This window comes from Brassica napus, chromosome C9 (genome assembly GCF_020379485.1).
Source record: "Brassica napus cultivar Da-Ae chromosome C9, Da-Ae, whole genome shotgun sequence".
NCBI lineage: Eukaryota > Viridiplantae > Streptophyta > Magnoliopsida > Brassicales > Brassicaceae > Brassica > Brassica napus.
In genome coordinates this window covers 54392241-54418410 of record NC_063452.1, presented here as the reverse complement: position 1 = coordinate 54418410, position 26170 = coordinate 54392241, and the positions used below count along the sequence as shown (strand labels likewise).

At 36.0% G+C, this 26170-nt stretch overlaps 4 protein-coding genes and 1 pseudogene across 4 annotated transcripts; 4 read left to right on the top strand and 1 right to left on the bottom strand.

The window, feature by feature from the left end:
• Positions 1-209: 209 nt before the first annotated feature.
• Positions 210-2060, bottom strand: LOC106431295 (annotated as a pseudogene).
• An 837-nt stretch (positions 2061-2897) lies between these two features.
• Positions 2898-5940, top strand: LOC106431326 (probable glycosyltransferase At3g07620). Its single transcript, XM_013872132.3, has 5 exons — positions 2898-3134; positions 3274-3976; positions 4060-4190; positions 4344-4692; positions 5115-5940. Exons 2-5 carry the CDS (start codon positions 3344-3346, stop codon positions 5781-5783), a joined length of 1782 nt encoding a protein of 593 aa, XP_013727586.2. The 5' UTR covers positions 2898-3134; positions 3274-3343; the 3' UTR covers positions 5784-5940.
• Positions 5941-7025: 1085 nt separating this feature from the next.
• LOC106431287 (protein phosphatase 1 regulatory inhibitor subunit PPP1R7 homolog) lies at positions 7026-9171 on the top strand. The gene is made up of 6 exons (XM_013872098.3): positions 7026-7348; positions 7458-7688; positions 7778-7924; positions 8001-8143; positions 8224-8338; positions 8724-9171. Exons 1-6 carry the CDS (start codon positions 7079-7081, stop codon positions 8802-8804), a joined length of 987 nt encoding a protein of 328 aa, XP_013727552.1. The 5' UTR covers positions 7026-7078; the 3' UTR covers positions 8805-9171.
• A 294-nt stretch (positions 9172-9465) lies between these two features.
• LOC106431322 (dolichyl-diphosphooligosaccharide--protein glycosyltransferase subunit STT3A) lies at positions 9466-15566 on the top strand. The gene is made up of 24 exons (XM_048767428.1): positions 9466-9718; positions 10134-10196; positions 10306-10361; positions 10448-10519; positions 10609-10714; positions 10797-10847; positions 11099-11194; positions 11342-11401; positions 11483-11596; positions 12040-12126; positions 12497-12600; positions 12776-12871; positions 13045-13165; positions 13260-13340; positions 13418-13546; positions 13641-13880; positions 14005-14148; positions 14251-14437; positions 14519-14616; positions 14730-14809; positions 14886-14973; positions 15064-15153; positions 15287-15374; positions 15420-15566. The coding sequence occupies exons 1-23, from the start codon at positions 9593-9595 to the stop codon at positions 15338-15340; spliced, it is 2343 nt and encodes a 780-aa protein (XP_048623385.1). The 5' UTR covers positions 9466-9592; the 3' UTR covers positions 15341-15374; positions 15420-15566.
• A 1014-nt stretch (positions 15567-16580) lies between these two features.
• On the top strand, positions 16581-22969 carry LOC106431313 (protein DETOXIFICATION 52). The gene has a single exon (XM_048767427.1). The coding sequence runs from the start codon at positions 20430-20432 to the stop codon at positions 21954-21956; it is 1527 nt and encodes a 508-aa protein (XP_048623384.1). The 5' UTR covers positions 16581-20429; the 3' UTR covers positions 21957-22969.
• Positions 22970-26170: the final 3201 nt, after the last annotated feature.

Here is a 26170-nt window from a genome sequence, read left to right as displayed (position 1 = left end):
AACAAATAGTATTTTAGATAAAACGATTTATTTATAAAATCAATGCATTTTGTAATTAATTTTGAATTGAAAAGTTTTATAAATTGCATTGGTATTGTAGGATAACACTCTTTGTGAAACAAGAAAAATAAGATAAGATGACACTTAATATGAAACAGAAGAAATATAATTAAAAAACATTTCTTATCAAATTAGGAAGAAGTAATAAGTAATAATAATTTTTCATTCTTAGTGTTATTTTAATGGTCATTACTCATTAGTTAGAGCCTAAACTAAGTTTTTAGAAATTGATTTCCTAAAACAAAATTGCCAGCTGTGGAAATGTAAAAGTGAAATTACATTCTGTGGTCACTGTAAATGGCAGTAAAAGCAACAAAAAGTCAAATGTGTTGTAGCTCTACGCAGGCAAAATCTAATGGACCCAGACACGGCTATATGTTATTGTTAGGCTAATCGATTAGACCCAGATGCCCTTCTCCGCCTACGCCTCTTTTGTCTGATTCCTCCATATAGCCTCGTCTGGTTAGAGATCCTAAATCACAAGCCATCAAATCAAATTGAAAGCCGGCAAAGTTTGAGACCATACTTGTTAAACAAGAATCCTATTTTATCATGCAATAAAAGGTTGATGAGAGATTAAAAAAGCTGGCAATGTTACCACTAGCTGCAACACCAGGAGGTACTATCCAGCGAGTAGCAACAAGAAATGACATGTCAATCTGCAGATTGAGAGCAAAATATTATACTTCTTAATCTCTCCAAAACTGATTAGAAAAAAGAAAGAAGATAACACGAATTACCTCGTCTCTATTGAAAAGGCCTCCCCGATTCTTGCTCCGGGAAGAACTAAGCTCACCTTCATCCTTAGCTGATCTCCAACGTGCTGGTCTTGTATTCTCCATTGTATTATTCAAGGCTCAAACTAAATCAATGCCACGCTAACCGGGCAACCTACGGTTCCTTCCTCTGACGTGTAAGTTATACCCTTAAGTCCCCCCATACTTCAAATCTGGAGTCACTCAGACAGATTAGCTCCTTTCCGATCACAGAAGAGTATGTTGAAAAATTCACATCAGTTCTTCGAGAAGGCAGCTGGTTCTCGTCTGTGGCTACGGGTGAATATCTCTTCGAAAATTTCGAGAAAGGTACAACAAGGTCTTTGGTATTTGAAATGGTCAAATCTAGCATTTTCTTCAGGAGCCAATGGCAGTTGGTGACCATGTGGCTACTGTCCAGGCAATTTGAGTCACCACCATAAACACCAACTCTGCCATCACCTATCTCCAGAAGCCCAAGAACAGCAGGTTCTTCCTGTAAACAGAGTGGCATTATCACCAAAAGAAAATGGACGGCACAATAAGAAGCAGAGTGAAGTGGTGTCTCATCACCTTCGAGGACCCAGTTTGCAGTAGATTCTGTGTAGCGCCACTCTCAGAGCTGTCAAGTAAAGGAAAACTGTGCAAAAACCCACCAGCAGGGAAGCCTAGCTATGTTCGTTCCAACTCTGCTCAAATATGAAATATATAGCCGTCAACTATACTGTTTTTGAAGACAAAAATAAAGATCAACATGTACGTCTCTTTAACCAACATCAGTATTTTAGTAATTGCAACTGTGGAAACACAAACAGAAATTACTGGATCATGAGTGAGTGAGTTTGGTTTATTTGAGACCTTTGAACCCCTTGCCACACACTAAGACGTAAGCATACCTGGGCATCTGTGAACACTCGGAAAGCATAGATCTCCGTGTCCGAAGCAAAACAAAGGCATTCTGAATCTCGACCAGCAATAACACCAGCGACAAAGTGTCCTCATTTGCCCAATTTGTACGCTCCTGAAAGTTACTTACTGCGTCAATACCAGCCTCAGAGCTTTAACAAGACAAAGTACAAGATCAAAGACAAGTAGCAACCTTCAAACACTAGCCCTATCTGAAATCAATGTGGGTAGATTATCATCACTTTCTCAAAATAGTGGTACCTTGATGTTACGGAAATGGGGATGATCAGCTCTTATCCCAGTATACCCTTTCTTCCAGAGAACATCTGCTCCAAACATAGACCTGACTTGAGTCTTCTGCAAAATATATATATATAAAAATTTATTAACTTGTACAAGAAGTAGCTTACATTTTACGATATGAAATGTTATTAGCTACACTATTTTACTCGCATCAAGAGGAGATATTAATGAATCGACTCCAGTTCAACGTGGTGTTAATTACACGTAGCCGCCTTCGAAGAGTGATCAGCTCCTTCTTTCAAAAGACATCGAAGTGAAGATCTTCCCCCCCCCCCCCCCTCCCGGACGTTTCTTCCCGTTGAGAAAAGATCCTCAAAAGCAACACTCTCTGATACCTAAACTCCACGTTCGCGTCTTTCACCATCGCTAGCCTCTCAATCTCTCCAACGACTGTTTCTTTCCCGCTTTACTGGATCCATAGAACACCAAAGTCCGTCTGATTCGAGGTAGACTCGATTGTTTTTTCGCAGGTTTGTACTGGTTAAATCGGATTATGTAGTTTGTGTGCGTTGAAACCTCGTGCCAGAAGAGAAACATGGGGAAGAAGATGACGAGGAGAGAAGATCTGTATACTGATGAAGAAGCTCCTTCATGGCGATGGTTTAGTTAGGGTTTGATAGAGAAAATTTGTAAACGCACATGCCGTTGCTGGTGAAGATTGTTGCTTCACTCTCTCGGCCAAGCACAAATGATACGAACAGAGTAGTAGACTTGTTGGAATTGACTCTTAAACCGGATGGTTGGTTCATTTTAAGAGAACAAACCGACTGGTTTAAATTGTTTTGGTAGTGGAATCGATTTGGTTCGGTAGAGCCCGAATTTTGTTTGTTTTTCACTTCCATAAATTTCGGTTTGGTCTTATTTAATTTCTCCAATTGTTCGAGTTATTAGAATTGTATGGTTTGATTTGGTCTTGGTTTGGTTTCTTCCCCAACTTGTGTGTTTGTCCTTTTGTCGTCACCGGAAGCCTCCGTTTTAAATCCTCGAGTCAAAGGTCGTCAAAGAGAAGAAGATCAAGTACAGCCACTTCACTCGGATCGGAGGCTTCTTCCTTTCTCTTCGACTCCGTTTATCTCAAGTCCATGTCCTTTATTCTTCTTCTTCTTCAAGGTTTGTTGAGTTTCTTTCCCTTTTTAGTAACTTCCCGACAAAAAGATATATTGTATTACCAATTCGCACGCAACTTACATAAGTTTCAGTTAACAGTGAGTTGACCAACGACTCTTTTTTTTCTTGATTGTGTCGGTAGGATAAGTTTCTGAAGTTAAAGACACGAACTTGACTGTTTTGTCGGTTTTGAATCTGTGTGAATTCTTCACATGGAGATTAGATCTGAGCTCCGAAAAGTTTCCCGAAGTGGAAAACCGACATGGGCAGTTCTGGTCGCGACTCTGGCTCTTACCCATATCCTGTTGTTACTTTCATATGGAAGATATCTGTTGCCTGATGGCCGAAGACTCAAACTTCCCAATGAGCACAATGCGTTGATGACTCCATCACAAAACGCTCTTCTTAGGAACACACTTGCGGTTAACGTCTCTGCGGCTCCTACAGGGTTCTTGGAGAATAATGGCTCTGGTCTAAGGAATGAGACAGAGGATGATGAAGGGTTTGTTGAAATTGTTGATTTTGAGAGCTTTGAAGATGTGAATGATAGTGTCATCGTCAAAGAAGTGGCTGGAAACAATGAAAGTGACAGTCTTTTTCCGTTAGAGAAAAATGTGATGCAAAATCAGGTGCAAAATGTGTCTTTGCAAAGTCATCAGAACTCTGTTTTGAGTGGAGGCTCCTCCATAGCTGCTCCTATTCTGGAAAATAGTTCTTTGATTGTTACTAAGAAAGTGAGTAAGAAGAAGAAGAAGATGCGGTGTGATCTTCCACCAAAAACTGTGACCACAATAGATGAGATGAATCGGATTTTAACAAGGCACCGTAGATCCTCACGCGCAATGGTACGTCCTTCTAGTTTCTTTGTATACCCTATGGAACTTTTAGTTATCATGTACTTGAGAAATTACTGCTTCTTTCAATGTAGCGACCGCGTTGGTCTTCTAGGAGAGATGAGGAGATGCTGGCTGCAAGAAAGGAGATAGAGAATGCTCCTGTTGTAACAATTGATCGAGAACTCTACCCTCCAATATTCCGTAATGTTTCCATGTTTAAGAGGTAATGGTATACGTCTATGAGTTCTCTTAATGTCGTTAGTCCTATGTAGATGAAATAATATGATCTGTTTAGTTCATATACAATCTGATGTCGTTGGTAGTGTTTTACTATAAAAGGTAATCTTGACATATTCGATTCAGTTATATACCTCAGGAGTTACGAACTTATGGAACGGCTACTCAAGGTTTATGTATATAAAGAAGGAAGCCGCCCCATTTTCCATACTCCAATACTCAAGGGGTTGTATGCATCAGAGGGATGGTTCATGAAGTTGATGGAAGGAAACAAGCGTTACACTGTAAAGGATCCAAGAAGGGCTCACTTGTACTATATGCCATTTGGTGCACGGATGCTAGAATACACGCTTTATGTGCGTAACTCTCACAACCGAACCAACTTACGCCAGTTTCTTAAGGAATACACTGAGCACATCAGTTCCAAGTACCCTTTCTTCAACAGAACCGGTGGAGCTGATCATTTTCTTGTCGCCTGTCATGATTGGGTATGCACCTCCTTCAGTTCTTCAATTAATGAACTAGTTATTTCGCCATTGAGTAATTATATTCAATAGGCCTGCGGGTTCAATTTTTTCGGTTATTTTGGGTTGGTCAAAATCTAGCCGAAATGAACTGAAAAAAATCGGTTTTGGTTACTTCGGTTTCAAAATTTTCTTTCGAAGTATTTGATTTCCGGTTTAAATTGAATAAAATTCGAATTTTTTTGGTTAAATTTGATTATTTCGGTTCGGATTTTGGTTAGTTCAGTTCAACTAATCGGTTACTGAACACGAAAACCAAATTTTTTTAGTTGCTGAATTGAACGAACTTTCTAACCGAACTGAACCGAAAACCAAACTTTTCGGTTTGGTTCGGTTAATAAGCCCAGGCCTAATATTCACCATGTTGAACTTGCGTTCCTAAACAGGCACCATATGAGACGAGGCACCACATGGAGCATTGCATTAAAGCTCTATGCAATGCAGACGTAACCGCAGGCTTCAAGATAGGAAGAGACATCTCACTCCCTGAAACATATGTCCGAGCCGCCAAAAACCCGCTTCGTGATTTAGGTGGAAAACCTCCCTCGCAGAGGCGGATCCTAGCTTTCTATGCCGGAAGCATGCACGGTTACTTACGCACCATCCTACTCCAGCACTGGAAAGACAAAGACCCGGACATGAGAATCTACGGTCGAATGCCGCTCGGTGTGGCGAGCAAGATGAACTACATAGACCAGATGAAAAGCAGCAAGTACTGCCTTTGTCCTAAAGGTTACGAGGTCAACAGTCCGAGAGTGGTTGAATCTATATTCTACGAGTGTGTCCCTGTGATTATATCAGACAACTTTGTTCCGCCTTTCTTCGAGGTTCTTGATTGGAGCGCCTTCTCGGTCATTGTTGCGGAGAAAGACATCCCGAGGTTGAAAGAGATTTTGATGTCTATACCGGAAGAGAAGTACGTAAAGATGCAAATGGCGGTGAGGAAGGCGCAAAGGCATTTTCTGTGGCATGCTGAACCGGAGAGATATGATCTGTTTCATATGGTGTTGCATTCTATTTGGTATAACAGAGTGTTCCAAGTAAAACGTAGATGATATGCGTATATGGTGATGTGTTAGTGTTCTTATGTACTTGTCTAAATCTTGTCTGTTGTGTGAGTAGGAATAGCTACAATGTTGACTCCACCTTTGTAAATACTGGTTGTGTTACAAGATGTATGTTTCTATGCTAATAAAATGGTTACAATATGTATGTTTCAGTCTCTTTTGGTTTAAAGATGTATCATGTGTGTCTCTATGCTAACAAAATGGTTACAACTTGGTAACTTACAGGAGGTGTATGGGCATAAGGCGAGTACTCACTATTTTGTGCGTACTTGCGACTTAACTTGCCTTGTACGAGTAATAAAACTTTCGACTTGTACTTGACTTGTTAAAAACAAGTACTTGCTATTTCGAGTACTTGATCAAAACTGAATTACTCGCAAATTACTTGCCCTGCTTTTTTACTTACTATTTACGAGTATTTGCGAGTACTTATGAACTATTTAAGAGTTTTTATGAGTATTTAAGAACTACTTACTAATGATAATCTATTAGAAAAAGATATGAAAGTTTGTGTTATTTATTCTACTTAACATAACATGTCGATTAATTTAAACTAAATATTTGTACATATTATAAAGAAGAAAATAAGAAAAATATATGAATATTTCAATATATAAACATAGTATAATTTTTATGATGACAAAAATGTTTTCACTAAGCAAGTATAGGGTAATAACATGTCAAGTAGTTAAATTTTTAATATTTGTTACTACATAATACTTGATTATATGAGGACGAATATTTAAAAATCAAGACAGATATGAAACAAGTAATAAGTAAAAAAAGAGTAATGAGTATTTTTATCCAATTCTAAATGTAAGTAAAAGAAAAGACAAATATAAATAATTATTTAATAGATCACGTAACAAATAATTATTTGGAGTAAGTAATGGGACGTAACGAGTCAAGTACTAAAAATAATAATGATACTTGATACTTGATACTTGACTTGGTCTTATAAGTAATGTTGATTTGTTACTTGCAGTGACAACATCGAGTAGTTGAATTTTCAAGGCGGATAGGAGTCAAAGTAACAACGAGTAAATATGTTTTAGTCTCCATTGGTGTGAACTTCAGCTTTTGAGTTCGGCTTAACTTGATTTTGATTTGAAGGGAAACAAACACGCATAAGCTCATGGGCCTGCTTATCCAACGCCTATCTATGGGCTTTCGGCCCACAGTAAAACGTCGACGTTTGAGTATAAGAGAAGTTCGCTTAGAACAGTTCAGCTTCCCCACAAAGTTCGTCGTCGTCGTCGTTGGGAGCCTGAGTCCAAAAAGCCATGAGCAATGAAAAGGAAGAGCAACCATCAATGGAGATCGACGATTCGGACAATGTTGTCGATCTCACTAGCTGCCAGCTCCACACTCTCGATGCGATCGAGTTACGACCGACTCTAATTGAGCTGGACCTTACGGCGAACCGTTTATCGGAATTAGATTCGAGAATCGCTCAGCTCTCTGCGCTCAAGAAGCTTTATCTTCGCCAAAACCTAATCGACGATTCCGCCGTCGAGCCTTTGTCTCGCTGGGACGCCTTGTCCGATCTCGAGGTAATCTCTCCACTCTCTCTAATCGTGTGAATCTTATGAATGATGAATTGAATCGGCATTTATAATCCGTGACACCCTAGATTGATCATCATTAGATATATATATGCAGGAGCTGATTCTCAGAGATAACAAACTAGCAAAGGTTCCAGATACTGCCATATTCTCAAAGCTTTTGGTTTTTGACGTATCTTTCAATGAGATCACTTCGCTGCAAGGGTTATCAAAGGCCTCTAGCACGCTCAAGGAGCTCTACGTTTCTAAGAACGAAGTTAACAAGATTATGGAGATTGAACACTTGCACGACTTGCAGATTCTTGAACTCGGTTCTAATAGATTACGGGTTTGTTTGTTTTGTTCCGCATCCTTTGGTGTTTTCTAATCGCTTTATAAGGATTCAGCAATGAAAAATTGAGAGCCTTGGTGTTTCAGGTAATGGAGAATATGGAGAACTTCACTAAATTAGATGAACTATGGCTTGGAAGAAACCGTATCAAAGTTGTGAACCTGTGTGGGCTCACATGTATTAAGAAGATTAGCTTGCAGAGCAATCGATTGACCTCTATGAAAGGATTTGAGGTGTGCGTTGTTTTACCTTTCTGCAGATATCATAAGCATTTTGTTTCTTCTGATGCGTTTAAAAAAATGTGTCCAGGAGTGTGTTGCTCTTGAAGAATTGTATTTGAGCCATAATGGTATCTCCAAAATGGAAGGCTTGAGTGCATTGGTTAACCTACGGGTGTTGGACGTCTCGAACAACAAGCTCACATCCGTTGTTGATATTCAGACCCTCACAAAGTACTTAAAATTTCCATTGCCTTAAACCTATTTTTTTGTGTTTTGTTGTTCTCCATCTTGACTTGACATTAATTTTATAGGTTGGAAGATTTATGGCTTAATGACAACCAGATAGAATCACTTGAAGCAATCACAGAAGCTGTTACAGGCTCTAAAGAGAAACTCACCACTATCTACCTCGAAAATAACCCCTGTGTAAGTTTTTAACCATGCATGGAGGTCTTTCAGTCTCTGGTCATGCATCATCGTAGGATTTCATATCTTCGTTTTGCTTTTTGATATGGCATGTCAGTTTAGTGGTACGCATAGGATCCCATTGCTTGTCTTGTTCAGTGTGCATCGTAATATAGATAAATCATTTAATGTATGCATCAAGGAACATAAGTTGAGCATCGCAACATGGTTGTAGATATCTGCATCCGTTTATTCATTTATTTAGTTGAGGCCCAATATCTTCTTTAGATCATAATTTCTCTTGCTGGGAAATTGTGGAAGTTATTCATTTCACTTTGGATCCATCCATGTAGCTATATCTAGTTAAAAAAGTATTAATAATTATGTATTGTCTATCTCTTGTCAGGCCAAGTCTTCTGATTACGTTGCTGTGCTGAGACAAATCTTCCCAAATGTGGAGCAAATAGATTCTAACTTATTTGCTTGAAGATGGATATGCCTCGTTTAATGAGAGCATATGGGAATTGAATCCAAGAAATCAGGTGATATCTTGAAATATACACGTGGTCGGTTGTTTATCATAAAGAAGTGCAAAGGAGCAAATCAAATCGTTGTCTTCATCAATATTTTGTCAAAACGACTCTCGTGTTCCCTTGCAAGCAAACCCAACGCTTGTATTTGCCTGTAAGCAGTGTTTGGTCTGTTTGTAAGGCTGAGTTTGTCTTTGTTTCCCCTGACACTCTTTATTATTATTATTTTTTTCGGGGTTTTCATGTGTGATTGTTAAGCATTGTAAAGTTGCTAGGTTGAGGTTTCACTGCTTTTTGGTTACTATTGTCAAGTCTGTTCTTTCATTACATGTGTGAAGTTGATGCCTTCTTAATAACATCTTGTAGAAGAAAGAGCTATGTTTCCTAACGTTTCATATCTACCTAAATAACCATGGTAAGATCGTATAGATCGCAGTTATCATACACACTTCTCAAAATAGTACTTTCCAGACTAAACCGATTTGAATCGAATTCTAATTTTGTACCGGTCTGCAAAGTCAAGTAAGGTGAGAGCTCTAGAAGGTGAATGCAGCGAATCAAAAGTTGACAAGTGTAAAATCCACGAAGGCGCGCCAGTAGTTTACTAGTTACCGCAAAGCTGAACATGTCTAGTTCCTGCGAGTGAGATTGCTTCGAAAACCCTTCCCGAGTCTTCGTCCTCCTCCTTCAAAGTCGTCTCTCTCTCTCTAGAGCCGGAGAGCTCACATTCTCAGCGTAGAAAAAAATGGCGACTCTAGAGAGTCCACCTCTCGGAACGCCGTCTGCGATGAGGAGTGCTTTCGGGACCGTTCTCTCAGCTCTGATCCTCCTCCTCATTGGTGTCCTCGCTTTCTCGATCCGACTCTTCTCTGTGAGTTCACTCACCTCTCTCTCTTCTCCTTTTTATTTAATCAAATGCTCAACGATATGCTCGTCCGCTCTAGATCCGATTGAACTACTTTAGATCCGATCTCATTATACTGCGATTGATCGGTGTAGATTTTTCTCTCCCTCACTCTCTGTGTGGTGAAGATTCAAATGTTGTTCCTTTGTTATTCGATAACAGAGAAATGTGGATTTCATATATGTGCCTTTTGTCATTATACTCAGACCCTTCGAAATGATAGCTACCCCAGTGGAGATATTAAATGCTTTAGCTTTCGAGATTTAGCTTTGAATTGAGAGAATGCTAGGGATGAGACTAATTCTTATTTGAGCTTTGCAATCTTGTAGTTATTCAATGTTTGATTTTTCTTTGTTGGTAACGTTCATTGATTTATTTTCAGGTCATAAAGTATGAAAGTGTGATTCATGAATTTGATCCTTACTTCAATTACAGAGTCACTCAGGTTCCCCTCTCTTTTCTTTTATCCAAAAAAATTAGTTTGTGCTTTGTGAGCGAGCTCTCCTATTAATTTATCAGGTTCCGGTCCTTTTTTTATTTGTTGTTTATTTCAGTTCTTATCGAAGAATGGAATATACGAGTTCTGGAATTGGTTTGATGATCGGACCTGGTAAGTTCAGGACCACAAATTTTTTATCTCTTGGTCTATCTTCAGTAGCATTATACTTATCTTATTTTCCTATTATTTGATTTTAGGTATCCTCTTGGCCGTGTGATTGGAGGAACTGTTTACCCTGGGCTAACATTGACTGCTGGAACCATCTGGTGGTGAGTGCAGTGTCGCCGAATCTTGCAATTATTTGATACACACGTGTAGATCAGTTTATAGTTTTGATATTTATATCCATCTGCCTCAGGGCCTTGAATGCAATAAACATTCCTCTGTCAGTAGAGACTGTTTGTGTCTTCACTGCACCTGTATTTTCGGCTTTCGCATCCTGGGCGACTTACCTTTTGACCAAGGTTTATCTTTTGTCTAATATTTTTGTTTTTAGTATATTCCAGAACCATTTGATTCAACATTAGCTATTCTGCCTTTTAACAGGAAGTTAAGGGCTCCGGTGCAGGACTAGCAGCTGCTGCTCTTTTGGCCATGGTAATTTATTCTAGATACGTTGAATTTTATTCAATTGATGTTTCGGAAGAGTCTGAACAGTAACACATTAAGTTCCTAAAACGTTATGGCTATGAATTTTTAAAAGAATCAAATAAATTTGTTCAAGAAGATCATGCCTATGAATTTTAATATGTTAGTGCTTGGTGCATCGTTTAGTGGAATCTGCAACAAACGTCTATTGATGCGATTCTTTGGAATGTTAGTTTTTTACTAAATAATTATCTTTGCAGGTTCCCTCATATATATCCCGATCTGTTGCTGGAAGCTATGACAATGAAGCTGTTGCTATATTTGCTTTGATCTTCACTTTCTATCTTTACATAAAGGTTAGGGTTTTCTCCGATGGCATGTAGAGTTTGTTTTGATTTTTCACCCTAAACCCATTTAACAATTAACACCAAGCATTCTCTTGTAAATTTCTATTTATTATTCAACAGTTCCTAAAATTATTCTTTTTGGTTGACTTTATGCAGACACTAAATACAGGTTCCCTGTTTTATGCTACACTGAATGCCATTGCATACTTCTACATGGTACGACTTGGATAACTCCCCATTTTACTCTTTACTATTCTCTGCTCAACTTTCACATCTTTTTTTACCTTCATCATTTAGGTATGTTCTTGGGGAGGTTACACCTTCATTATCAATCTGATACCAATGCATGTGCTTCTGTGCATTGTAACTGGCCGATACTCTCCTCGACTGTACATTGCCTATGCTCCTTTGGTATGTATCTTTCTTATAGTAACAGATAAAAATATTATAACAAACCTTTCTCTGTTTGTTTCCTTGAAAAGTTTGAATGTACAAGTAAGAGTCATGCATGCTATTTTTTACTTTCCAGCATTGGATCTAGCTATTAGTTATTTCAAAACTGTTTTTATAGGTGCACAACAAATTAAACTGATAAATGATTAAAATATATAATAAACACAACTGCTTTTAAGCCTTTAAGGTGTCTTGAACTGTCCGCTTGTGGCTAGTATAGGAACCTCCGTAAGGATTCATATAGTTTTCACAAATGTGGATAACCTCAATTCGTGTTATTGAGAAATTAGTTGTCTACGTTGAAGTGGCTGTATATATAATATCGCGTAAGATACTGAATATTAACTGGAATGAGACTATTCTGAAAGCTATTGACACCAATTGTGTGCATACATATGCAGGTTGTGCTGGGCACGCTGTTAGCTGCCTTGGTACCTGTTGTTGGCTTCAATGCGGTTTTGACATCTGAACATTTTGCCTCATTTTTGGTGAGTTCTTTTTCCATGCCCTTATTTTTCACGCACGCCTCTTATTTTAGTGTTTAGTTTACTCTTTCTAAATTTGAGTTTTAAATCAACCAAGGATCAGTACTCACGGTGCTTAGTTTTCTGGATGCGAGAGTATATATGCTGTCGATTTTCCTAGCCTAGAAATTTGAAGCCTCTTTGAAATTTCAAGTTTGTCTGGTGAGATATATTCATTGCTGAACACCATACAACTAATTGTACGAAGTACAGTTTATTGGGATGGATATGTTGGATTTAAGCTTTATGTTTGTGCAATTGACTGTATATTATACTACCTTTTCTCTTATATTACTTCTACTTTTTAAAATTATTTTGCCGGTAACTTATGCAGGTTTTCATCATCATCCACGTAGTAGCACTCGTATACTATATCAAAGGCATTCTTTCTCCCAAAATGTTCAAAGTTGCTGTGACACTTGTTGTGTCCATCGGCCTGTAAGCTTGCTTATACTGTTATTCTTTGACATGTCTACGATTACCACACCCTGATAAGAGGAGTATATCTGCTTTTGATCTAACTGTAGTAGCTAAGTACAGATGGAATAACCTCTATATTTCCTGGATTATGTGTCATGGGATAAAAAGTTTCTTTGCTCCATTATATTTGCAGGGTTGTGTGTCTCATAGTTGTGGCAGTTCTTGTGGCACTGGTAGCTTCAAGTCCAACAGGAGGATGGAGTGGTAGGAGTTTGAGTCTACTTGATCCGTGAGTGGTTCTAGTTTTCAATCTTTATTTCTCCTAGCGATCAAGTTTATTAGCAAATTTCGAGTATGCCATTGTCCACGGTTCAGGAATTCTGCTCTATGATTCTTATTTTGCCTGCAGCATATCTGACCCTCCCTTTTTCTTTCTTGGTTTATTTATCTATCATGTAACAGAACTTATGCAAGCAAGTATATTCCAATTATTGCAAGTGTCAGTGAGCATCAACCTCCAACTTGGCCGTCCTATTTCATGGACATCAATGTTTTGGCTTTCTTGGTCCCTGCTGGCATCATTGTGAGTTAAACGTTTATGATAGTTAGATTTTGTACGGAAAAAAAAAGACTGTATCAGTAGAGTTAGTGTTGAATCTTTTCTCTTTTCTTGGTAGGCGTGCTTTTCGCCTCTATCTGATGCGAGCTCTTTCGTGGTCCTGTATATTGTGATGTCCGTATACTTCTCCGGAGTTATGGTGAGTTGCCTGTCTACGAATTACAATTTCATCTTTCCCTTGCCGGAGTTATTCACCTGTCTTCCTTGATTTGTTAGGTTCGTCTTATGCTCGTGCTTGCTCCAGCAGCATGCATCATGTCTGGAATTGCGCTCTCTCAAGCTTTTGATGTTTTCACGGCTTCCATCAAATACCAGTTAGGTCGATCGGCTAATTCCAAAGATGATGTTAGTATGCTTCTCTCTCTACTTTATTCGCTCTGATGAATCATCTTTCTTACCCAAGTTCTGTTCACAAAATAGTTTGTGTTTCGACTGTTAGGCAGAGGACAACACTTCTACAAACAATGCCCCAAAAGATGATTCATCTTCTGGTAAGACTGACAAGGGTGAAGAAGTTGCAAAAGAACGGCCGTCAAAGAAAGGCAAGAAGAAAGAGAGAGAGCCTGCTGATAAACCTTCTGTTAAGTCCAAGATTTTGAAGAAAAGGGCTCTTGTTTTGCCTCTGGAAGCCTCTATAGTTGCGCTTCTTCTCCTTATAATGTTGGGTGCTTTCTATGTGGTATGCAGACTTTCTTCGAGTTACTAGTTTTGATCCCATCTTCTATTGTTAGTTGAGACGACAAAGTACAAATGATAAGACTTTGAAACGCATACCTTTCTCTCTCTCTCTCTCTTTTTTGCAGATTCATTGTGTTTGGGCAGCTGCAGAAGCATACTCAGCTCCATCAATAGTTTTGACATCTCAATCGCGTGATGGCCTACATGTCTTTGATGATTTCAGAGAGTCTTATGCATGGTTAAGCCATAATACTGACGTGGATGACAAAGTAAGTTTTTTTGTCAAAAAACAAGTCAGTTCTAGTAAAGCCTGCCTTGTTAAAGATATAAGCTGTTGCCTGAGTTTGGTTTGCGAAAACAAAAATATGTAGGTGGCATCATGGTGGGACTATGGTTATCAGACGACAGCTATGGCTAATAGAACTGTTATCGTTGACAACAACACCTGGAATAATACTCACATTGCAACTGTTGGGACTGCAATGTCATCTCCAGAAAAGGCGGCGTGGGAAATCTTCAACTCCTTGGATGTGAAATACGTTCTTGTCGTCTTTGGTGGTATGCTTTTTTGGCTCGTGACATTGTTATCATGTGTTTTATCTCTGAAGTGTATCTTCTGATGAGACGATCAATTCTCAGGTCTTATTGGCTACCCAAGTGATGATATTAACAAGTTTCTGTGGATGGTTCGTATTGGAGGCGGCGTCTTTCCTCATATAAAGGAAGCTGATTATCTGGTACGTTTATTTTTTTTTCTTTTGTCATTCCGTTTTAACTACAAGTTGTAATGGCTCAAAATGTTTGAAGACTTTGAATCTGAACCTGGCTACCTATTAATTTCTTTGCAAAGAGAGATGGCAATTACCGGATTGATTCTGAGGCCACGCCAACAATGTTGAACTGCCTTATGTACAAGCTATCTTACTACAGGTACGAAGCTTTCCTGTAAGTGTCAGCTTGAACTCTGTTACCAAGGCTCAGTTTTTCTGTTTTTTTTTCGCTTCAGGTTTGTAGAGACGGATGGCAAAGGTTATGATCGGGTCAGGCGGACGGAGATCGGGAAGAAAAATTTCAAGCTCACACATTTCGAAGAGGTGAGCTTTAAATTCTTTACCACAAACAAACCCGTGGCACATTGATTCCACTTGGATTCTGGTAAATGTGATTGGGTTTTGTCATGTCAGGTTTTCACGAGTCACCATTGGATGGTTCGTATATACAAGCTGAAACCTCAGAAGAACAGGATTCGTGGTAGAGCAAAGAAACTGAAACTGGTAAGCACCTCTGGGACATACTTATTATAGATGTCGATATATATGAATCTGGAGCTAAGAGAATATGTCACGACTAATGATACTAATTTTGAGACTACATTTGCTAAATTTAAGGCTTTTGTTTTGTTTCCAGAAAACAAGCTCTGGATTGGACTCAAAACCAGCGAAGAAGAATCCGTGGATCTAGAAACCCCTAGAAATTTTTAATGTTGAATGGTGAGTTATATGTTAACTCTTATTAGGTCACTCTTTATCCTCAGAGGAAGTTGTTGCAGACGCAGTCAAGTTTCTGATGTTAGGATTCATAAAACTTTTGTAGACTTGGGAGTTTTATGTTTATTGTGGAGATTTACAAATTCAGGTGGCCAGATCGAATCCCAATCCAACAAAATAAAAACTCAAAAATAGCTTCAGTTTGACTTCTTAAATATTCATTTAAAGAATTACTAGATTCTGGTATATTTTTTGTTTTACATTTAAAAAAAAAAATTAATTTTCATATTTATATTTTTCTTTATAATCATATTTATACTTTTCTTTGTAATTGTGCTTCTCTTTGTAATATTATTTAACAAAATAAAATGGGTTTTATAAATTGTGATCCAATATAAATAGAAATCACGTTATTTTTAAAGCGCAAAACTAATTCTAAAATATAGAATTAGTGGGTTCTTTTACAAAAAGAAATATGGAGTTAGTGGGTTATATATTATTTACTTAATAGATAATAACTCTTTAAATAAAAAAAATTGTTTGATCCTACTTTTATTGATTGGTCATAATGCTGTTTTAATAGAATATATTATAAATTGTGATCCAATATAAATAGAAACCACGTTACCTTTAAAGCGCAAAACTAATTCTAAAATATAGAATTAGTGGGTTCCTTTACAAAAAGAAATATGGGGTTAGTGGGTTATATATTATTTACTTAATAGATAATAACTCTTTAAATAAAAAAAATTGTTGGATCCTACTTTTATTGATTGGTCATACTGCTGTTTTAATAGAATAGATTGATGTGATCTACATATTTAGGCAAAGATCCAAATTCTCAACTAGACGTCAAAGTTAAAAACACTTAAGACTAGATTTTCATTAGGAAGACATCGATCTACATATCTATCAAAGAAACATATATATTTACCACACAAACAACGCAAAGATCTTTTACGTGAAGCCTCTTCATTATCATTTAACGTGTTATAAATATCTGACAATAAAAACATTTGAAGCTGCATGGATCTTGTTCTTCGTGCACCCCCCCCCCCCCCCCCCCCCCCATATCTCAAACAACTGGGCTCTTAATATCTATCTCGATGTGCCATCCTGACTTTTACTCTCCACATGACTTGTACCAACGTCTTTTGCGCTTGCGATTTGTACTTAGATGTGGGATAGTCTCGGTTAACCAATCTAATCCAGTTATCATATTTTATAATTTGAAATGTGAAATGTAGTATTGGTTGGTGGAATACATATAGAGTCTATACATACTTTATCTGTCTTGCTCATAACTGGCACACGATAGGGTCGCATTATCCTCTTTTTTTCTATTACTGACAAAATGTCAAAACTTGGCATAATTTTATATGGTTTGACGAAAAAGTTGTCAACTAATTGTTTTTTGAAGAAAAAAAACATTTGTATCTTACTTTTACTTCGAAAAACCTGTCCATAACATGAAATGGTTATCAGAACACTGAGTACCCGTTGGTTTTGTATTATGATCCGTTTAGTATTATTGCTTGAATAATTAAGCACAATTTTTTTTTACTAGTACTATAGTATCTATTTTAGATCTTGATTTCACAAGATGGGGAAGATAATTAAATTAACAACTATAGAAGCGTAGGTACGTGACCTGTAAAACAGCATGCTTCAGCGTTATAGGGGGATGGACATGGTTCCAATGGAAAAGCACGTCTCTTTGAGAGAAAAAGCATGAACTGAACACACAAACTTTTTTTACGTCGGTTAAATTTATTAAAATGCTTAAAGCCTATATAGTGCATGCCGCCAATATATAGCTAGCATTGAAATGCTATATTAAATATTTTAGCTTTTGTTTTTCACCAAGTAAAGGCTAATCTTCAAAAATAAAACATGTTAACATTATGATTAGCTACCAACTAATAATTGTACCTCTTGGGCATTTTTCTATAGCATATGTTTTGGAAGCTACTTTTGTTTATATAAAATGGATAATATAAATATATATACTCTTTCGATTTCAAAATAAGTATTGTTTTAGAGTTAACTTTTTAATTGTAAGAAGATTATCATTTCACATCTTAGCATTTTACCCCCGAAAGTTGTCATTTCACATTTCAGTGCAATTTTAAGTACCCCTTACCCCAAAACTATAATATTGTATTCAAGTTATTTAAAATAACTCTTTTTTTTAAAAAAAGTTATTTTATATAACTAGGGGTACATGCATTAAACAAAGGTACACCATCATAGTTTTAAAAACTAGCAAGTACGAATATAACATATTTTCTAAAACAGAGAGGAAATCTAAGACTAACAAATATATAAAAATTCAAATATATGCAATCACTATAAAAGTCTAACCTTTGCAGATAGAACCCAAAAATGTCAACATCTATTTTTTAACCTTTGTCAACAGCTATCTTGGGACAGCGGCAATGCATCATCAATGATCGCAAAAATATGTAATTGTTTTTTTAGTTTGCTCGTATAATATACACATACATGTACGGCTGTTTGAGGACAAAGAAAAGATCAAGTGACACTCTATAGAATGACAGGTTTTATTGAGACAAATTCAAATCTATATAACAAGTAACAGTTACTCGAAGAAACAAAAAGCTCACAACGGCTCTTCGTTGATAACAAAATATATTACCTGGTAGTTGTCGACTTGTCGTTGATAGCAAAACTTCTAATGTCTTTCATCTATCTCTAAAGTGAGTTATTTACTCTAGAAGTTCTGTTGTTTTCGTTCTTCCAAATGGTATCTCATGAAGAGGAGAACAAATAGAAAGATGAATATGATCTTTTTATTTCTTTTTTCCTACGAAAAAAAATAAAAAAAAAATAAAAAATGGCATGAACATATCATGAATTCAAAAACTAATGAGAAGACGTATCACATTAGGATACACGTATATATAAACATATATCTAGCTGACTATATCCTAATACATTAACGATACCTATGTGACTATGTCTTGTTTTCGTTTTGTTATTTTTCTTTTTGTACTAAACTACGTATTCAAACATAAATATATTCACTTGTATAGTTTGAGAAGCAAAATTTGTGCTTGCATGTTGAAACTAGAATTTGTATTAAAAAGCTTACTCTTTCTTTTTTCAATTTAGAGAAATAAATTACTTTGTTAATTTGACTTTATAAGTAATTAAATACAGACTAGTAATATTATTAAGTATTTCAAACAATGTAATCGACAACACTGTTTGGCGTTTATGGGTTCGTTCACTGTTGGAGAAATCTTCATGCAAATTGAGAAACAAACACGTTAAGCCTCGAAGTGATGATATGATTCTGATGCGTAAGTTAGAATTTTGTGTACCAAACTTGGTCCGAAGCCAAAAAATAACAAACCCACGACGTACTTAGCCAGGTGTGGCTATTTTATGGTAGAAACGAGTTAAGGGAGGTTTCACTTAACTACCACTATTTTTTTTATTGTCGTTTGTACCAACTTATTGGTAAATAACTTTCAAGAGTCGTTGATATAAAGTTGAATATTCTCATCTGGGTTCTTAATGATTTATGATTTATTTTCAACGATGACAAGTTAGTGACATTGATTATAATGTTCATGAAATATGTGAATAAGATAAAGTGTGAAAAAGTCTAAAACGCGAGTGTTTTCCCTATAATTAAGGAGTATTCTTGAGGTGATGAGGATAAGTACTCGAAGTATGATTAAGGATCTTGGAGTTAGCTACGGTAAGTTTGATTCGTTAGGCCAGCACTCATATCATATGCAAAGTGCTCCCCACGCCATGTAGTGTGGCAGCAATATTATAGCGTTTCAGGGTAATTTGAAAGTAGTCGGATCCGTTAATTTCTTCGAATGTTTACATGCAGGATCAAACCCAAACACCTCTAGAACCATTCTAAGGGGCAAAGAAATAAACCTAAATTTGATAATACATCATGCCCTAATTTCCATGTGTCACAAAAGGATTCATCTACACTAAATTATAATTAAGTATAGCTTTGAAATGACAAAAGAGTAATTTAAGATTCATGATCATTTAATCACAGCTATCATCTAATTTTAAATATTCACCTTTTAACATGATATATATAAACATTTAAATTTAACTTTAATTTAATTTAATCTGCACTAGTAAAAACCACTCAAGAAATTTTTTTTTTGGTGAAAGATATTAATAAATTTTGTCATCTGAAACAAATAAATTAAAGCATTCGACAACCATAGATAAGACGAAGATTTGAAAAGGAAATGCACAAAAAAATAACTTTGAATTTATTTTATATATAACACATTCACATTAAATTTTGGTAAGAAAAAAAAAGGATTCTTTATAGATAAACATTTGTAAGAGAATTTCTAATCAATATTATGGTTGTAGCTCGATTAACCATTTTTGGAATAGAATGATATGGAATACTTGAACGGAATAAAATGATCATTCCATATATTCCAAAAAATTATATATATAAAGAAAAACATTCCATTGAGATTTTGATAAAGAATAAATGGAATAATGAATATATTATATTTTTCTACTATATTCTATTCATTTGATTCTATTCCTTAGGTTTACCATTTACAGGTGTATATATATCTCACTTGATAAAATCTTATCTTTAATTTCTTTCTTTTCTTATATATATATTTTTAGTATATCTGTAAAATATCTACCAATGAAATTGCTCTTATGAAATATGTGTCTCTCTAAAGCTTTTTTCACTTTTAAAAGATAAATTAAAATTTAATTGTTTAGCTGAGTTATAGACAAATGTGCACATTTTATTTCTTTGATAAACTTTTTGATTACCAGACATGCTATAGATACTTTAAAAATAAATCCAAAGTCATTCCTTTAAATATTTATTTGACTTTTATATTGTAATCCAATAAAACCCAAGATCATATAGATCTTTACATTCTGTCACTGACAACGTGACAGTCATTAGGTATACTAGTGTGTGTATATATAACCGGATAAGCTATGCTTTCGATATCGGCAAACAATCTTTTCTACTAATATTCTAAAATCTGTCTTTGTCTTTCATTCCAAAGAGTGTAATGGAAACCTCCAACATCACCAGTCAAACAAATCTTCTATCGAAGATAGACCTAGAAAAGCAAAACCCTACCAAAACTTTCCCACCAATCTCTGAGCTTAAAGCTGAGGCAAAGTCTCTCTTCTCCTTAGCCTTTCCAACAGTCCTGGCCGCTCTCATCCTCTACGCTCGCTCGGCCATCTCCATGCTCTTCCTTGGTCATATCGGTGAACTAGAGCTCGCTGGTGGGTCCTTGGCCATTGCCTTCGCCAACATCACTGGATACTCCGTCCTCGCAGGCCTTGCACTTGGCATGGACCCACTCTGCTCTCAAGCCTTTGGAGCCGGCAAGCCAAAACTCCTATCACTAACTCTTCAAAGAACCGTGCTATTCTTGCTAACAAGTTCGCTTGTGATCGTCACCTTATGGCTCAACTTGGGAAAGATCATGATCTCTCTCCATCAAGATCCAAGTATCTCATCGTTGGCTCAAACGTATATTCTTTGCTCTATTCCTGACTTGCTCACCAACTCTTTTCTTCATCCTCTTCGTATATACCTTAGAGCACAAGGTATCACAAGCCCGTTAACGATCGCAACCCTAGCTGGCACCATCTTCCACATACCCATCAACTTTCTCCTCGTCTCATACCTCGGGTTAGGTTTCGTCGGTGTTTCAATGGCTGCAGCCGCTTCAAATCTCTTCGTTGTTGTGTTCCTTGTGGTCCACGTTTGGGTCAAAGGTCTACACGAGCCAACGTGGACTCCCCCTAGCTCAGAATGTTTCAAAGACTGGGCCCCACTGATCAGTCTCGCGATACCTAGCTGCGTGGGGGTATGCTTAGAGTGGTGGTGGTACGAGATAATGACCGTTCTTTGTGGTTTACTCGTAAACCCTAAAACGCCAGTTGCAGCAATGGGCATTCTCATCCAAACGACGTCGTTGCTTTACATTTTCCCATCGTCCCTAGGGTTCGCTGTGTCCACTCGCGTAGGTAACGAACTAGGATCAAACCGCCCCAAAACGGCTAGGTTATCAGCCATCATAGCCGTTTCCTTTGCCGGAGTAATGGGTATGACTGCGTCAGCGTTTGCTTGGGGAGTAAGCGACATATGGGGAATGATTTTCACAAACGACATGGACATCATCAAGTTAACAGCGGCGGCGCTGCCTATTCTCGGGCTCTGCGAGCTCGGGAACTGCCCGCAAACAGTAGGTTGCGGTGTCGTTAGAGGCACCGCAAGGCCGTCGAAAGCTGCCAACATAAACCTAGGAGCGTTTTACCTCGTTGGGACGCCTGTAGCGGTCGGGCTAACGTTTTGGGCCTCATATGGATTTTATGGGCTTTGGATAGGTCTTTTCGCGGCTCAGATATGTTGTGCTGCTATGATGCTTTATGTCGTGGCTACTACTGACTGGGAGGGAGAAGCGAAGAGAGCTAGAAAGCTAACGTGCAGTGAAGGCGTCGATGTGGTGATTACAGCGCAAGGTAACGGTGATGACCTTACGGAACCATTCGTTTACGTTGTCACGGTCGCTGCTGATTGACACTAATCGAATGCTTTGCGTTTTTTTATTCTTTTTTTACTTGGAATGATCTCGGTTCCATTTGGGGTGTGTATTTTGAGAACTTTTAAATCTCAATGTGAAAGAAAACAAAAGAATTGTATTCATATTTATCATCCCATGTAACTTTGCCATATTTATTTGTATTGTATGCTATTTTAGAAGAAGAAAAAATATGTGTAACCGGCTGGTTAATGAAATCCGAATAAAAATTCAAAACTCGGACAACTCTTATTATATATGTGTGTTGCTTTGTATTTTAATTTTGTTTATATAATAAGTGTGTTACTTTTTCAAAGTATACATTTTAATAAATTTACTGTTGTTCTTTTAGCTCACTAATCAAGTATTTGAGAACTTTTCTAATAAATCTTTTAAAACAATAGTACACATAAAATATTTAAACTTTTAAGTCACCAGATGATTTTTGATAAAGGATACTAGATGCAAATAAATTATGTAACGCTCCAACTGCTTATGTCTATATCTTTCCTTCTTGCTACTGCCCCTAAATGGAGTTTCAATTATCCATCCATATTAAAATATGCATGCAGACATTTTGCCATCTTTTTTTCAATCTCACAATATTATAACATATTTCACAATCTTCTTTTTTAATCTCTCTCTCTATAACCTGAACTTATTCATGAAAATTTGACATTTAATTATATCATTTAAATTTTGGAGTAAATTTTGCCCATCTTCCTCTCAAACTCTGTCAAGAATTTTATTTATATATTTTAAAATGACTTTTGACACAATAATTATGCTTTTTGTAAGGACATAAGGTCGATTTTACTTAAATAATTTATAGTTCACCTCAGATGGACAGTCATATGTCTATTATTTTGAATACTATTTGAGTTTCATGGCTACAAGACCAACTCATCATGTTCTTTGTAGAATTTGTAAATAAAATATAAATAAATAAACAAGCATTGATGGAAACCACAGTTCACGAGAAGAGTATTGTCATAGCAGAAGCCAACAAGAAAGGAAATAAGAGAGTCACGGGCACTGAAAGACAACATCAATTGATAGAATAAAATTGACACCTTAGTTTAATTGTGTACAAAACTTTTCGGTTTTGTACATTAGAATTTAAATCTGCACCTCTCAGTGGACTCATCACCAGCTTTATCCTTGCAGTATATAAATGTTTTCGGATGGTGGCAGCTATGCAAACAACGGAAGAGAATATAGTCCACAGCGACGTATTTAACTTCTTAAGTTTTTACTGAAATCAAAACATATTTATTACAAGGGTCATATTCCTTGTTAATTCGTTGTAATAGAAGGGTTACAACGAATTAATAAGGAATAGCGTTTCGTTGTAAAACGTCCGTCGTAATGCAAGATTCGTCGTAACTTCCATGTAACATTTACGACGAAATAAATTCGTTGTAAAAGCGAAAGAGAGTATTTCGTCGTAGTTTCGTAGTTACGCTTCATCGTAAAAGACTCGTATAGTTTCCTTGTAAAGTTGTCTTTAAGTACTTGTACAATTTACGACGAATTTACAAGTCTTTTAATGTAAAGTCCTTGTAATATTTACGAGGAATTTACAAGTATTTCCTAGTAAATTTCCCGTAAAGATTACGAGGATTTTACAAGGAAGTACTTGTAAAATCCTCGTAATCTTTACGAGAAATTTACATCTCATTGTCATATTATTATATTATTATGAAATATTCAAAATCAAAATATATAATTTATAAAATAAAATATTGAAAATTAAAATATATTTTTTAAAAAATATATAAATGTCATAAAATAATATTCAAATTAATAATAGAAAACAAAAAAATTGAAAAATAAAAAGCTAAGGGAGAACGCCGTCGAAGTAGTTGTTGGAGGTGTTTCTTCATGGAGAGTCGTACTTCATCTATGGGTTCCGTCTCGAAGAGTAGGATGAAGTCGTCCTTGTGGCTTCATTGATGAAGCTTATTCATACCGTCAGTTACATCTTTTTAGGAGCCACCTTGAAAAAAGAAACATAATAATATAATTAATTACATAAAATTATAAGAAAATAAAATATATTTAATTTTTTAAAAAAAAATATCTAATCAGTCGTTTAAATGCCTCAACCTAATATTTGAATATAGTTTTGTTACCTAAAATTACCACCTAAACTAACCACCTAATCTTATTAACTAAACTAATCACCTAAACTAATTACCTAAACTAACCACCTAAACTAACCACCTAAACCTAAATTAATATTAAAAACAACATACCTTTGAGAGAAGGAGAGGAGTGGTTTGAGATGAATGAAGGAGGCATTCCTCATTCATGTGTCGAGTTTATATAAGAAAACAACATTCCTCGTAAAGTCGTCGTAATTTTACGAGGAATCTACCAGGCCCGCGTTTTTAGAGTTACGAGGAATCTACCAGGTTCGCGTTTTTAGAATTACAACGAATTTACAAGGAATATTTACGACGAATTTACAAGGAAAATTTTACGACGACTTTACAAGGAAAGCTTTACAATGAAATTACAAGGAAAGCTTTACAATGAAATTACAAGGAAAGCTTTACAATGAAATTACAAGGAAAGCATTACAACGAATTTACAAGGACACATGTATTACGAGGAATCTACCAGACCCGTGTGTTTTCTATGACGACGAATTTACTAGGACTATATCTGAAACCCCGAAAATCAAATCCCTAAACCCCAAAATCACTTATCTATTTACACCATACCCTTTTACCACATCATCCCCTTTATCATATTTTTTCTTAAACCCTAAACTCCAATTGAATCCTTAAAACGTAAGTTATAAGTACTATAATCAAACAACCACTTGATAGCAAATAATCAAATTATTCTGTAATCTCTAAACCGAGGGTATGAAATGAAGTTAACTTGCTTGAGAATGCTTACAACAAAATCAGTTTGGTAAAACAGCTTAAACACGTTTTCACCAAAAATAATGGTAACATGTTTCGTGAAAAAAATCCTTGTAAAGTTACAATGAATTCACAAGGAAATCATTACAACGAATTTACAAAGAAATAATTACAACGAATTTACAAGGACACATGTTTACGACAAATCTACCAGGTCCGCGTTTTTAGAGTTACAACGAATTTGCAAGGGAGCATTACAACGAATTTACAAGAAAATCTTTACAACGAATTTACAAGAAAATGATTACAACGAATTTACAAGGACACGCACTACAAGAAAACATGACATTACCGACTGCATGTTGCTACTAATTTTGCAGTCGCAAAATATTCCGACTGAGTAGCGACTGTTTTGTAACTATTTTGTTACTAACTCTTTTTAGTCGCAAAACAGTCGCTAATCTGCGATTTAAAAAATACGTTGCAAAACAGTCGCTAATTACCAACGGATTTGCGACTATATGATGTAGTCGGTACATGTAGTCGCAAAATAGTCGTTAATTAACGATTGTTTTGCGACTACTTACTCTATACACTAATTTTAAGAACATATTTGAGGTATAGAGCATGTAGTGGCAAAACAGTCCCTAATTAACGACTATTTTACTACTACATGTCCCGACCATATCATATAGTCGCAAATCAGTCGTTATTAAATACCTAAACTCAAATTTTAACTTCTATACCCTAAACCCCAAACTAAACCTATATAAAACCATAAAATCTAACCTTTCTATCTTATAATCTAAACTAAACTAAACTTAAACATAAATTATTGTTTTGAAAATGATATGATCATAATATAATCATTAAATATAAACATCATATGTATTATATATCTTATGTCATAAACTAGAAAACTATTAATAAAAAAACATTTAAACTATAATCTTTTTATACTTTAACTTCCAATCTTAAAATTATAACAAATTTAGTTTTTTGAAAACTTAATCTCAAACCTTAACTCTAACCCACAAAACCTTAAATCTTCAATCAAACTATATACCCTAAACCCTTACTTCAAACATAAATCATACATCCACTAAATATAAACTTCAAATCTAAACTTCCAAAACACAAATCTTAAACTTAAACTCTAAATCTATTTTTCTTTAAACTTCATTTTAAATTTTAACTTCTATACCCTAAACTATATTCCTTAGACCTTATAACATAAATACATATTCCAATTATAATATTTTAAAACTCAAACTCTAAATTTGAATTATAAAGCTATAATCTTTCAAAATCTGGTCTCAAATCATATATTTATTTCCA

Bases quoted from the DNA above. Each gene is read 5' to 3' on its own strand.
- LOC106431287 (XM_013872098.3), top strand. From the start codon at position 7,079: ATGAGCAATGAAAAGGAAGAGCAACCATCAATGGAGATCGACGATTCG. The intron at 7,925-8,000 runs GTGTGCGTTGTT...AAATGTGTCCAG, and splicing joins CCTCTATGAAAGGATTTGAG to GAGTGTGTTGCTCTTGAAGA. The intron at 8,339-8,723 runs GTAAGTTTTTAA...ATCTCTTGTCAG, and splicing joins ACCTCGAAAATAACCCCTGT to GCCAAGTCTTCTGATTACGT.
- LOC106431326 (XM_013872132.3), top strand. From the start codon at position 3,344: ATGGAGATTAGATCTGAGCTCCGAAAAGTTTCCCGAAGTGGAAAACCG. The intron at 3,977-4,059 runs GTACGTCCTTCT...CTTTCAATGTAG, and splicing joins GTAGATCCTCACGCGCAATG to CGACCGCGTTGGTCTTCTAG. The intron at 4,191-4,343 runs GTAATGGTATAC...TATATACCTCAG, and splicing joins AATGTTTCCATGTTTAAGAG to GAGTTACGAACTTATGGAAC.
- LOC106431322 (XM_048767428.1), top strand. From the start codon at position 9,593: ATGGCGACTCTAGAGAGTCCACCTCTCGGAACGCCGTCTGCGATGAGG. The intron at 10,197-10,305 runs GTTCCCCTCTCT...TGTTTATTTCAG, and splicing joins TCAATTACAGAGTCACTCAG to TTCTTATCGAAGAATGGAAT. The intron at 12,872-13,044 runs GTGAGTGGTTCT...ATCATGTAACAG, and splicing joins AGTTTGAGTCTACTTGATCC to AACTTATGCAAGCAAGTATA.
- LOC106431313 (XM_048767427.1), top strand. From the start codon at position 20,430: ATGGAAACCTCCAACATCACCAGTCAAACAAATCTTCTATCGAAGATA.